The sequence below is a fragment of the Morus notabilis genome, unplaced genomic scaffold (assembly GCF_000414095.1).
Source record: "Morus notabilis unplaced genomic scaffold, ASM41409v2 Scaffold312, whole genome shotgun sequence".
Classification (NCBI taxonomy): Eukaryota; Viridiplantae; Streptophyta; class Magnoliopsida; order Rosales; family Moraceae; genus Morus; species Morus notabilis.
In genome coordinates this window covers 921-13778 of record NW_010367006.1, presented here as the reverse complement: position 1 = coordinate 13778, position 12858 = coordinate 921, and the positions used below count along the sequence as shown (strand labels likewise).

Sequence of the window (12858 nt, the reverse complement as noted above, 5' to 3'; positions counted from 1 at the left end):
TATTATATAATAATAGTTTTTTGTGTTATATTATAAATATAATAATAAATATATATTATATTGTAATTATATATATTATATTATATTATATTACAGTATAATATAGTCGTAAGTTTTAACTATCCATAACAATTCAATCTTATAATTTACTAAACGCTATTACACTGATTTTGGAATCAACACAACTATTATAATTATAATTTACCAAATACTTAATTAATTTTTATAACAGCTATTTTTTCTTTTAATAAAACTAAAAATAATTTTTTTTTAAATCTATAGCAATACCAATCTAAGCCACAGTACTCATCACCCATGGCCAAATAAAAAAAACAAAACAGACACGCAATTAATATAATGTCATGAGCCATGAGGTACTACTCTTATCAAGTAAATAGTAATAGAGAATCAGAGTACTAAACAGACAAAATTAGCAACAAAAAAAGTCTACTAACTGTAATCATGACTACTTATTAATTACATATCAATTCTACAAAAAGGGGAAAAAAAAAAAACTGTTGTAATGCACTTGTCAAGAATAGAGGACAAAATAATACAACAAAATGCAAAACAGTCATCTCATATTTCTGTTAATTTTCACATATAATGTCTTTCTGGGATAATTCAATCACGAGAAACCAAAAAAAAAAAACTATGACCAAAAATAGAATCCGCTTGATCTCCACGAGCACTGTTCGATCAACAAGTGATAATCACGATTGTCACAATGAATTAATCAGCAGAATTGAGTTGACTACATGCGATCTGCAATCTCACCTATTTGGCCACATCCAAAAAGGTGTTCTTCAAAAACCCACTGATTCAAAACTCATCAAATTTTAGTGGCAACTTGATAGATCACCTAAAACTAATTTTCTCTCGTGCATGGGATGTGTTCTACCCTCTCACCAGCCGCCTCGCGGCCATAGAAAATGACAATAACACCATGTCGTTTTTCATCGATTGCAACGACACTGGCGCCTTTTTCGTTCACGCCTGCCATTGACGGGATCATCAAGGCCGATATTGTCAACCCATTTATTTTTTCCGGATGACATTGTGTACTCTTTCTTTACCAATGAGCGGAGTTTCGAACTATGAAGCTGCGATTACCAAGTATCTTGCTTGCAGTGCAATTAACCAAGCTCGTTGACAGGATCTTCATCGCTTGCACGATGAACCATACGCCGGGGACGGCAAATCTTTCTGGCAATTTGTTATTAGAATCTCACATTAGTCGGAGATATTAACATGATTCACCTAATAAGGTGAGGGTAATCCTCCCCTAACAAGCCGATTTTGTTAGGTTGAGTTAGGCCCAATATCCTTTGATTTCTGTAAAATGGTATCAGAGCAGACATAGTTTTGTAATGTTGGGTCCCCCAATATCAACTTATTCGCAGCGGTTTGGCATGGCCCACGCTGTGCATGAGGGGGCGTATTAGAATCCCACATTGGCTGGAGATATTAACATGATCCACTTAATAAGGTGAGAGCAATCCTCCCCTAACAAGCCAGTTTTGTTAGGTTGAGTTAGGCGCAATATCCTTTGATTTCTGTAAAATGATAGTTTTGTTAGGTTGAGTTAGACCCAATATCCTTTGATTTTTGTAAAATTGTATCAGAGCATACCCAATTTTGTAATGTTAGGTCCCCCAATATCGACTTATTCGCAACGGTTTGGCATGATCCACGCTGTGCGTGAGGGGGCGTATTAGAATCCCACATTGGTTGGAGATATTGGCATGATCCACTTAATAAGGTGAGAGCAATCCTCCCTTAACAAGCCGGTTTTGTTATGTTGAGTTAGGCGCAATATCCTTTGATTTATGTAAAATTTGTCAACGTTTGGTCTGCATTCTCTCGCAGCCAAACTGGCATTTCACGACCCCAATACCTCATCTTCGGCTACGACTACCTTGACGGTGTTGTCGATCTTCCCATTCACATTCCTCTCCGCCGCGATGAAATCCTCGGCAGGCCTAATATGCCGTCGTTGCAACAAAGAATGCTTAGGTTTTGTAAGAATCGCGGAGCTCAAGGCGAAAGCCAATGCCTAGATGAGCACCGACGAGATATCGGCTCTGCAAGCCCTCTTGCATGGCTCATCTTTAGGTATCCATTACGCGAAGCAGACATCTCAAAGCGGGTGAAGAAGTTAGGTACGCAATGCTGTGGGACTTAGTCTGAGAATTTAGCCTCCATTGCCGGAAAAATACCTCGGAAATACGATGAGTTCGGTGATATTAAAGGCCGCTGCTGGGGACCTACTTAAGCATGGACTAGGCTGGGCCGCTTGGATGATCAACGGGATGCATGATTGCGTCGCGGACCGCAACGGAGGTGAAGAAGCTCTTGGAGGATTGGGGAAATAATCCCAAGCTTTCGCAACTTGGGAAATCACCGGTTAACTTATTGCTGACGTGCAGCTCGTCGCGGTTTGATGTATATATATGGTAACGATTGCAGTTGGGGAAGGCCGGTTGTGGTGCGTAGCGGTCCCCAGCGAATAAGTTAGAAGGTAAGTTGACGGTGTATCCCGGGGCTGATGAAGGAAGAGTCGATTTTGAAGTTTGCCTCTTGCATCGAGAATTTGAAGCTATGGAATCAGAGTTCATAGATCACTGTTAGCTAAAATACATATGGATGATACTTTATATGTATCTATATTTCAGATTCATTTATTGATAAGGTTTTGTAATTGGTCGTTTGGTATGTCCTACTTTGCTTGTTGTCATGGATTGGTGTTTTTTCTAGTTAGTAGGGGGTTTTTTTTTTTAACTTGATCTTAGGGGTGCACGGCGGGCGGTATGAGTGGTTCTTGAGCAGTTTTTGTGTATGGCGGTTTGTAAAAATTGCAATCCATGATTGTCTAAAATTTAGACGGTTTGGACGGTTTTTTTGGCAGGCAGCTTAGGCAGTATTTTGGGTGGTTTAAATTTCATACCTAGACTTTTAAGTATACTATAACTAATTTTTAAATTACTTAAGATAAACAATAAAAGTAAGACGTGATTATCAACAAATAGTCATTGGTAAATACAACTTGAACTAAACATATCAATGCAAAATTAGTGTTCAAAAGGATTACCAAATCACCATAATTCAAAAGTAGAATCTCATACATAATCCAACATCCAAAAAGTCCAATAATGAAACATCTAAATTCTAAAATCAAGAGCGCGTTTGGAACTCGTCCCAAAATAATTTTATTTTTTGTATGAAAATGAAAATGATCACGTTTTTCAATCTCAAATAGAAATCATTTTTGAAAATGCGTTTGGTAGTTTTATCAAAAGATTGTTTTCAGTGTAAAAAAACTCATTAATGTCTCTCTTTCTCTCCCTCTGCTCGAGAGAGGAGAAAACAAAAACAAAAAATGAAAAACGACTAAAAGTCATTTTTCATTTCTCTCTCATTTTACACTAAACTAAAAAATCGATTGCATTTTTATTTTTTATCTTTATTGCGCCAAACGCAATTTTGAAAATGTTTACATTTTTTTTTTCAAAAAACGTGAAAAACAAAAACGGGATCAATTCCAAACACAGCCCAAATGTCCAAAATGCAATTAACACCTAAATCCCAAAATGCAATGTCAAAATGTTATAATAAAAAAATCCATAATCCATTCAAAACATATAGTTCCTAATAATCAATGCTTAGTTTAAACTTTGAAGCAATTTTGCAAAAATAAAATAAAAAGAAAGTTAGAATAATAACTTATCAAAGCAAATAAAAATCAATTTCTAGTTTAGTGATTAAATTGTAAGATCATACCGTCAAACAATATAATATATACTTCTATTTGAGTTGCACTAGAATCACGAGGAGGTGGGGGAACCATAGAAGTATTAGGATTCGTTTGGTACGATGATTCAAATCAGGATGATTCTAATCATGATTTTAAAATTAGAACTATAATTCATGATTTTAAGTTCAAATCATGATTCTGAAATCATGATTCACAATCAGGGGTTTGAATCACCTTCAATCAAGAGGGGGTGGTTTTAGAATTATGAGTGATTCTGGTTTAAAACAGCATATCAGATTCAGAATCATGATTCAGAATCATCCAAACCAAACACTGACTATGAATCATGATTCAGAATCATGATCCAGAATCATGATTCAGAATCATGATCCAGAATCATGATTCTGGATCCATCTACCAAACGCTCCCTAGTGATCTCTATGAAACAATATGGTGTGTTCGGCAAGGCTTCCTAGTTAAAAAAATTATTTACAGAAACTTGTTTAGATAATTTTTTAGAAAAGCTTTTAGCCTAAAATTACAAAATGTAGTTTATGAAAAAAGTTCCGTTAAATGAGATAGCTTATGAATTTTTTTCATCAAATTTAAATAAAGAAAATGTAGGAAAATTGTGTCATAAATTGTACGGAAATAGTAGAAAATATACCAATATGAAAAGCTTAAGAAAGTATATAGGCTAATTTTTAGTTATAGAAATTAATAGGCCATAATTTGTCAAGTTATGGTTCATAACCAGATAAGTTATGGACAAACTTGTCAAGTTATGGTTCATAGCCAGAAAAGTTATGGACAAAAACTGTGAATTATGGACAATAACTTGTCAAGTTATAGTTCATAACCAGATAAGTTATGGATAAAAACAATAATTTGGCTTATTTATTAACTTATGTAAATTATTGACTTATTAATTTTAATTCATCTTAAGTCTTGGCATATTTCATTATTTCTCTCTAAATTGTAATCTCATAATATTCTCTGTTTCTCGTTATTATAATCTATGTTTGTAGCTTTTATAGTTCACATATGTTAGCTTTTAAGAAGGCAAAAATTATGATTTGGTTGGTTAATATTTGGAAGACACATTTTTAATTAAAAATTATGATTCCTTTTATGTTAGCTTTTTCCCCTTTTCTTTTTTCGCCCGTTTGGTAAGGGGATTCGTTCCCTGATTCGAATCATGATTCGTGGTTCGCTACAGTTATTTCTCTCACAAAAAATACACATAAATCGAAAATGGTTCTAATCATATGGTTATAATCAATTAACCAAACGGATCAAATTGGAAGTACTTTTGGATAAGAGTGTGAGAATTACTTCTTCTCACCAGTCACGACTACAATCTATACACATACTTGGTTAAAAGTGTAATCCTCTCTCAAATACTTGTAAAATAAATCCTGAGACGTTTGGTTCATGGATTAAAATTATGAGATTAAAATTATTTTTAATTTACGTGTTTTTTTTGTGAAAAAAAATACTGTAACGAACCACAAACTATAATTCGAATTAAGATATGAATCTCCTAACCAAACAAACACGTCTTCAGTTGAATCGATTAAAAGAAGAGTATTATTAACCATCCAAAATGATTGCGAAATTGCTGCTCTTATTTCTATTCCACAAGTGCAAATAAGATTATCAAAAAACTAACAAATAAGATACAGAAAAAAATGACGTTGTTATAGTATAAAAGAAAAGAGAACACATACAACCCACACCAACGTATTCCTATACCTGTAACAGGTACCTCAGTAAGACACTAGTATGGGCACATGCCTAAGGCACGTGTTTGTTTCCTTCAAAAACTCTAATAAAATTTATACCCAAAAAATTATTTATCACCAAATTTATATCAAATAAACCAACAAGATTAAAAAAAAAAAAACCAACAGGGCTCGTTCATTTCATCGATTTGAGTTTTGAATTTGAGTTTTGTTACAGTAAAAAGCTCTAAGAAACAGTCACATCTAATTTTTTTACTACAGTAAAAAGCTCTCACATAAAGTTACATCTCAACTCGAATTAAAAACTCGAATCAGTGAACTAAACAGACTCTAAAAAAGATCATAATACGATGTATGAGAGAATACAAGAGCCAACCTTGATCATTGCATATTTAGGCCTCGTTCATTTCGCGGATTCGAGTTTTCAATTCGAGCTGAGATGTGATATTTTCTGAGAGCTTTTCACTATAACAAAAAAAGTTAGATGTAACATTTTATGAGAGCTTTTTACTGTAAAAACCTAAAACTGAAAACTCGAATCGGTGAAATGAATGAAACCTTATTGAATAAGGGACTTTATACGGTTCTACTCCTCAAATACTTCCACCGGTGGAAGCCATTCTTTTAACCGTTAGATTACTTTTTCAACGTCATATATGTAGAGGAAATAGTTTTGTGCGGCGTGTTGTAAATTTTTAATACGGATATGTGCATATCTTGTGCATATCTTATCGTTGAAAATTTAATCCAACGGTCAAAAATAGGTATTCCATCAGTGGAAGTATTTGAGGGGTGGAATAGTATAAAATCTATTATTATTATTATCATTATTATTATTATTATTATTATTATTATTATTATCATTATTATTATTATTATTATTATTAATATTAATATTAATATTAATATTAATATTATTATTATTATTATTTTAATTTAAGGTGGGTGAATTTGAACTCTACGACTACTACATTTTGGGTAGAGTAAAGGTAACCTTACCGTTGTACACGTTTGATCTCTTCAATCAATTAAGATAATAAGGTCCCGTTCATTTTGCGGATTTGAGTTTTTAATTCGAGCCGAGATGTAACATTTTCTGAGAGTTTTTAACTGTAGTAGAAAAAGTTAGATGTGACATTTTCTGAGAGCTTTTAACTGTAAAAACTTAAAACTGAAAACTCAAATTGGTGAAATGAACGAGATTTAAATATTGTAAATAAGAAATAATCAGCGTAAAAGTTGGAGCCTTTGATAACCGTTAGAATCTAGTAAGCCTAATATCTAAAACGCAGTTACTACAATTATTCAGATAGTTAATCTCAAATAAACTATAATAGGAATCAAAGTAATGTGTAAAAAAATAAAAAAGGTGACTAAAAATTTATAATAGTTTACTCGTTAAAGAGCTACGGATTCCATTCGAGTTATTCGATACAAAAATAAGCAATAGAAACCAGGCATAGATTCCACTATACTTAGAGTTCTTCGATACAAAAATGAGCAATAGAAACCCTATTACAACTTTCAAGCTTTCACTTTCACTCGAGTTGGTGACTTGTGTGCTAAGTGTGTGGAATGGATTGGATCACCGAGAAGGAGGTTACGCACACATACCAGATCGTGTCTTCAAACAGGTGCTGCCACGTGCCCACGCATCCATTAGTGGGATTGATCATGCTTGTGGACAGTTATTAGGCTAAACTCCCAGAAGTAGCTGCTCAGATTATCCCGAGAGAGTCGACCTCTATTACTCAGCCACCTACTCTCATAGTTCGGATTAATTGGGTCAAATGACCACTTCATCGCTCGACGAATTCATGACAACCATTGATCGATCCTTCTCCTTGAGTCAACCTATTGTGTTAATAGATTGCTCTTGATATGTAAGATATGTATCGATCCTTTTGAGTATATTTGGCTTGTATTTAATGGATTTGGGTTAAACTATTCATGTAATTACTATATTTTTATTGGAGAAAAGAGACAAATACTTTTTAAAAGTGTATGAGTCAAGATTTTTATCTTTTATTCTTTATTAATAACCTTTTTAGTTAAATAATTATACTAACAAAAGAGTATTAATAAAAAATGAGGAATAAAAATTTAGGCTCATACATTTTTAAGGGTATTTAATGGATTTGGGTTAAACTATTCATGTAATTACTATATTTTTATTAGAGAAAAGAGACAAATACTTTTTAAAAGTGTATGAGTCAAGATTTTTATCTTTTATTCTTTATTAATAATCTTTTTAGTTAAATAATTATACTAACAAAAGAGTATTAATCAAAAATGAGGAATAAAAATTTAGGCTCATACATTTTTAAGGATAAATTCTATAATTTTTTTGTCATTTTTCATTTTTTATTTTAAGCCATGCTATTTATGTGTAGTTTATTAATAGGCAATAGTTAAAAAGAAATAGCGACCAATTATAGTTCATTTCAATTTTCATGTGATTTTTTTGCTAGTTAATTTTCATGTGATTAGCTTATTGCCTTTTTTTTAAGGGGAAATAGCTGCTTGGTTTTTACTCGATAATACTAATTAATATGTTCTTATTCCTCATTTAGTTTATTTCTTTTCCTTTTATTTTGGTAAAAAAAAAGTACTTATACAACGTATTTTTCCACCATAAAAAGAATCTAATAATAAATAAAGGTAGACAAGTGGTACAGTATGCAATTCAAAAGAGGATATCACTTTTCCTTTTCCCACCAATATACTTAAAAACACAATTCACAAACACACGTTTCCTGACCTGTTAGCGTTGAAAACTTCTTAAATAGAAAATAAGAAAAATAAGAAAAAAATTTTAAACCCAAATCCAATCCTTTGAACGAATTTCTCTCCCCCCAAATTGGCTGTGCTAGGGTTTCAACCCCGACTCCGACCCGCCAAATTCTCTCCCCAAAACCCTAGCACCCACCACGGCAATCTCCCCTTCGTCTTCTCCGTCGTTGTCTCTGCATGGTTCGGGTCCGATTCGGAGCTCCATTGTCTATTTGGATCCGGATTCGCCTCGCCAGCTCCGTCTCCGCCAATGGCGTCGACGGCTTCAGCTTCTGCCAATAGATCGGAGCCTCCGGTATGAGTTTTTTTTTTGTTCATATTTTTTTATGCGTTTCTTTTTCTTCAATTGAACGAGATTTTGGTTTGAATTTTGTCGCCGGCGGTGGTTTTCTGGTGATATATGTTCGAAAAATTTAGCTGTTTATGTTGGGCGCTTATGAATGTTGGGAATGTAGGTCGATCTAGAGAGCAATGGCAGCCGGCAATGTTTGTGGAGCTACTATTTTTGGTTTCGCTCTTAAATTATTTTCCTTTGTTATGTTTTTCGGGGAATTTTAGACCGCATTCTGTTACTCCTATTTGGAAGTTCTATAGCAAGAAAAAAAAAGGACATTGTGAGGGTGATAGGTAGATGCTCGCTAATTTTGCACATTGCAATGTTTTGCTTAAGATTGAAGAATGTTGCTGAAATTTTGTGCATTAAAGCCTCCATCTTGCAGATTTTGGTTTGACTTTGTGTACTTTGACTTTGGTGTGACTTTGACAAGCTTAATTGTTCGCTATCATTATCCGGGGTTATGTCAATTTGATTTCTGTTGCAAGTTAGGTTTCGTTTTGACTTCTTGCAGACAATGAGATCAGAAGAAACAGTTCCAACTGTTAAGGACATATCATCAGTTGTAGATTCTCTAAAGAAGGATGTTGCGTCTAACCGTTGTCTTTCCATAAAGGTGCATTCATATGGTTATTGACTTCTTTCTGTAATATTCTTGTTCCGATAGTACCTTACTTTATCCTCACTAGAACTATTATTTTCCCTGCAGAAAAGAATGGAAGAAAATAATCAGAAATTAGTTGGTGTCACAAACTATCTATATAAGTTGTCAACAGAAAGAACAAGCCAGTTTAGTGATGCTGGTAAATGTGTAGATTTGCTGTCAAGAAGGCTGAAAGATGCATTTGATATGCAAAATGGCATCGATGTTAGTAATGGCAGCAAGGATAGCCCAGAAGAAAATGACCACGCATCTACAGCAGTTCTTCTGGGATCTAATGTTGCAGTCAAGAATGCTGTTCGTCCTATTAAGCTTTTAGAAGTTAAAAGATTACCTCCTTATACTACATGGATATTTTTGGACAGGTGTGTTAGAATTCCAATTTTTTCAATTTTTTTTTTGCTCAAAAAATGTGTTGAAATTTTGCAGTGAGGTGTATTGAAAGATACAAATGATATATATATATATATATATATATTTTTTTTTTTTTATATTTCTGATACAGAAATCAAAGAATGACCGAGGATCAGTCGGTAGTCGGTCGAAGGAGAATCTATTATGATCAAAGTGGAGGTGAAGCTCTAATATGTAGTGATAGTGAGGAGGAAGTAATTGATGAAGAAGAGGAAAAGAGAGATTTTGTAGAGTCTGAAGACTATATACTTAGGTAGAGGCTTTGACTGGCTTATCAAATTATTTTGGGCATATATTATGCTTTTGTGTATAGTAAACTAAATATATTTTGTGGGTTCATTTTATGGACAAAGAAAGTAAGCTAAATGTTGTATTGGTCCTCCTTTTCTTATGTTGCCAGAATGACTATAAAAGAAGTTGGGCTTTCTGATTCTGTTCTGGAGTCACTGGCGCAATGTTTTTCTAGAAGCCCAAGTGAAATCAAGGTATATGCTTCTTTTCTTCATACTCCTCACTGCTTTGTGTCTCTGTTATTTGTAATCTGATAAAAACCTGGTCAGTGTAAGCTTTCGTCCAGCCGTTTCCCATTTTCTTTGTGCTGGCTTTACAGAGATATGAAACACCATCAAACGTCTTATACAGGCAAGATATGAGAATATTGTTAAGGAAGGCAAGGCTGTGGGGGGTTGTAAGAATGGGGATAATGAAGACACTTCACAACTGGCAAATTCTTTTCTTGATAAAGATGTTGATGCAGCTTTGGATTCATTTGATAATCTGTTTTGTCGCCGATGTCTTGTAAGTATTTCACTTGTCTCATGTTCATTTATCGGTTTCTTTTGCACTTTCTCTTTCTACTCAGTATATCTCTACTTTTATTTTCTTGGGCAGGTGTTTGATTGTAGATTACACGGATGTTCCCAGGATCTCGTCTTTCCTGTTAGTATAAGATCTACTGTCTAATAGTTGTTTGAATGGTTGCACCAATGATATATTATTGCTGATACGAAACATTGTCAGGCTGAGAAACAAACGACATGGAGCTCTCCAGATGACGAAAAAGTACCATGTGGTCCACATTGCTATCGATCAGTATGTGTTACAAAATTTACTTGGATGTGTGGATAATCTTAGCGAGGAATTTCCAACAATTGACTAAAGCAGTCTCAAATTCTCTCATTTTAGGTTCTGAAGTCGGAAAAAATTGTCAAAGTTAGCTCTCCCTTGAATGGTGATTTTGTTGAAAAGATGACCACAAGAGCTGATGCTGCTAGTGCTCAGATATCTTCTAGAAAGAAAGGTGCTGGCCCATCTGCTAGAAAGAGGGTGAAATCCTATCAAAGTGAAAGTGCATCGTCAAATGCAAAGAACATCTCAGAAAGCAGTGACTCAGAGAATGGACCAAGACAAGACGCTACTTGTGTCCTTCCATCATCACCTTCAAAGTGTAGAGTTGCAGGAAAGTCTGGAATGCGCAAGAGGAATAGCAAGCGAGTTGCAGAGCGTGTTCTTGCTTGCATGCAGAAAAGACAGAAGAAAATGATGGCACCTGATTCTGATTATATTGTTAATGGCGGTCTTTGCCACATTGATATGAAACTGAGATTTAATTCATGCAAAGAAAATGAAGATACGAGTTCTTCTTCACATAAGAATGTGAAATCTCCTATTACTGGAAGGTCCAGAAGGAAGGATTCACCAATGAAAGACAGACGCAAAGAAATTCAGGGTGAGGTTCCAGATGGTTCCTCAAATGAGATGATCACAGATCCACCTGCTCCTAGTTGTGATGAAAACTCAAGGAAAGAAGAGTATGTTGATGAAAACATATATAAACAAGATTCAAGTGATGATAAATCCTGGAAAACTATAGAGAAAGGTCTTTTTGAGAAAGGCATTGAAATCTTTGGCCGGAACAGGTTAGTTGATAGCATTTATGTTTCTTTAAGTTGTCTCTCTCTCTTTTTTCCGCCTCCTTTTTTTAATACTTTATATGTTTATCAATATGGAAACAGTTTCAGATATGAATGCGTGATAGTTGATGATCTTAATATATCAGAAACTGTGGTCGACTTCAGAGGCTTCTTATTCAATCTGAATATATTCTTTTGAACTTAGGTCAAAAAGTGAAATCGTTTGGGACTTCTTTGGTAGTGAGGGAGTACCCCCCACCCTACCTAAACCCATGTTGTTTCTTTAGCATCTTTTTGTTAGGATCCGTTAATGACTTGGGAACTTGTTTGGTTAGTGGGCTGGTAGAGTTAGTAGGATTTAGTATAAATAAAGGGCTTAGTAGCTCACTAGATCAAAGTTAGAGTTAGTAGGAATTAGTATAAATAAAGAGCTTAGTAGCACACTAGATCAAAGTTAGGAGTTCTCTGGAGTTCTCGAATACTCCAGTCTATCCTAAGCTTTCTTTACGTTTTAATTAGTTTGGTTGTAAAATTCTATGAATTAGTGTTGGTGATGATCAATAAAACTACTCTGATTGCCTTCTATTCTTGTTCTTCTGTGGGAATATTGAGCTGTGAGAATTAGGTACCTAACATTGGTATCAGAGCAATTGATTCTCGAGAAAAAAGACTGGAAAAAAAATATTACAAAAAAAACAGGTGAGAATAGTCTGGAATCGTGGGGTTTCGAGAACCAGAGCCGCCGACCGTCGATCGTACGAACTGTGCCGGCGAGCGACAACAGAGGGAAGACAGCTAGATCCGGAATCGTGTGAGATTGACGAAGATTGGAGCCATTTGTCGCTATCTGGTGCTGAGACGTTCAGATCTGAGAAGAACGACGATCCTTGGCTGATGTGAACTGGTGTGCAAATCCAACGCTGGCGAACGACGCCAGAGATGCGACTTGAGATGAGCGATTCACGCCGGCGTGGGAAACAGGTGGAGATGCGAACTGTTTGGAGTGATTTTTCATGACCCGGAGCTAGATCAACTAGATATGAAGTGAATGGCAGCAGATTCGCGACGGGATCGAGCGTAGATGGGGGTTGAGTTTCGCGATCCCGGTGCGCTCGAAGGTGATTCTGGCCGGATTTGGACCGGGTGTTGCCATTCCGGTGCGTCTGAGGCTAATTCCGGTCGAATTCAGACTGGGTCACGCAAGTTCGGCCCGATTTGGGCAGATTCCGGCGAAATTAGGGTTG

At 35.1% G+C, this 12858-nt stretch overlaps 1 protein-coding gene across 1 annotated transcript; it reads left to right on the top strand.

The window, feature by feature from the left end:
• The first annotated feature begins 8247 nt into the window (after positions 1-8247).
• On the top strand, positions 8248-11813 carry LOC21389219 (histone-lysine N-methyltransferase CLF). Its single transcript, XM_024174350.1, has 10 exons — positions 8248-8587; positions 9141-9242; positions 9336-9652; positions 9793-9954; positions 10102-10186; positions 10344-10499; positions 10593-10640; positions 10722-10793; positions 10887-11620; positions 11717-11813. The coding sequence occupies exons 1-10, from the start codon at positions 8543-8545 to the stop codon at positions 11811-11813; spliced, it is 1818 nt and encodes a 605-aa protein (XP_024030118.1). The 5' UTR covers positions 8248-8542.
• Positions 11814-12858: the final 1045 nt, after the last annotated feature.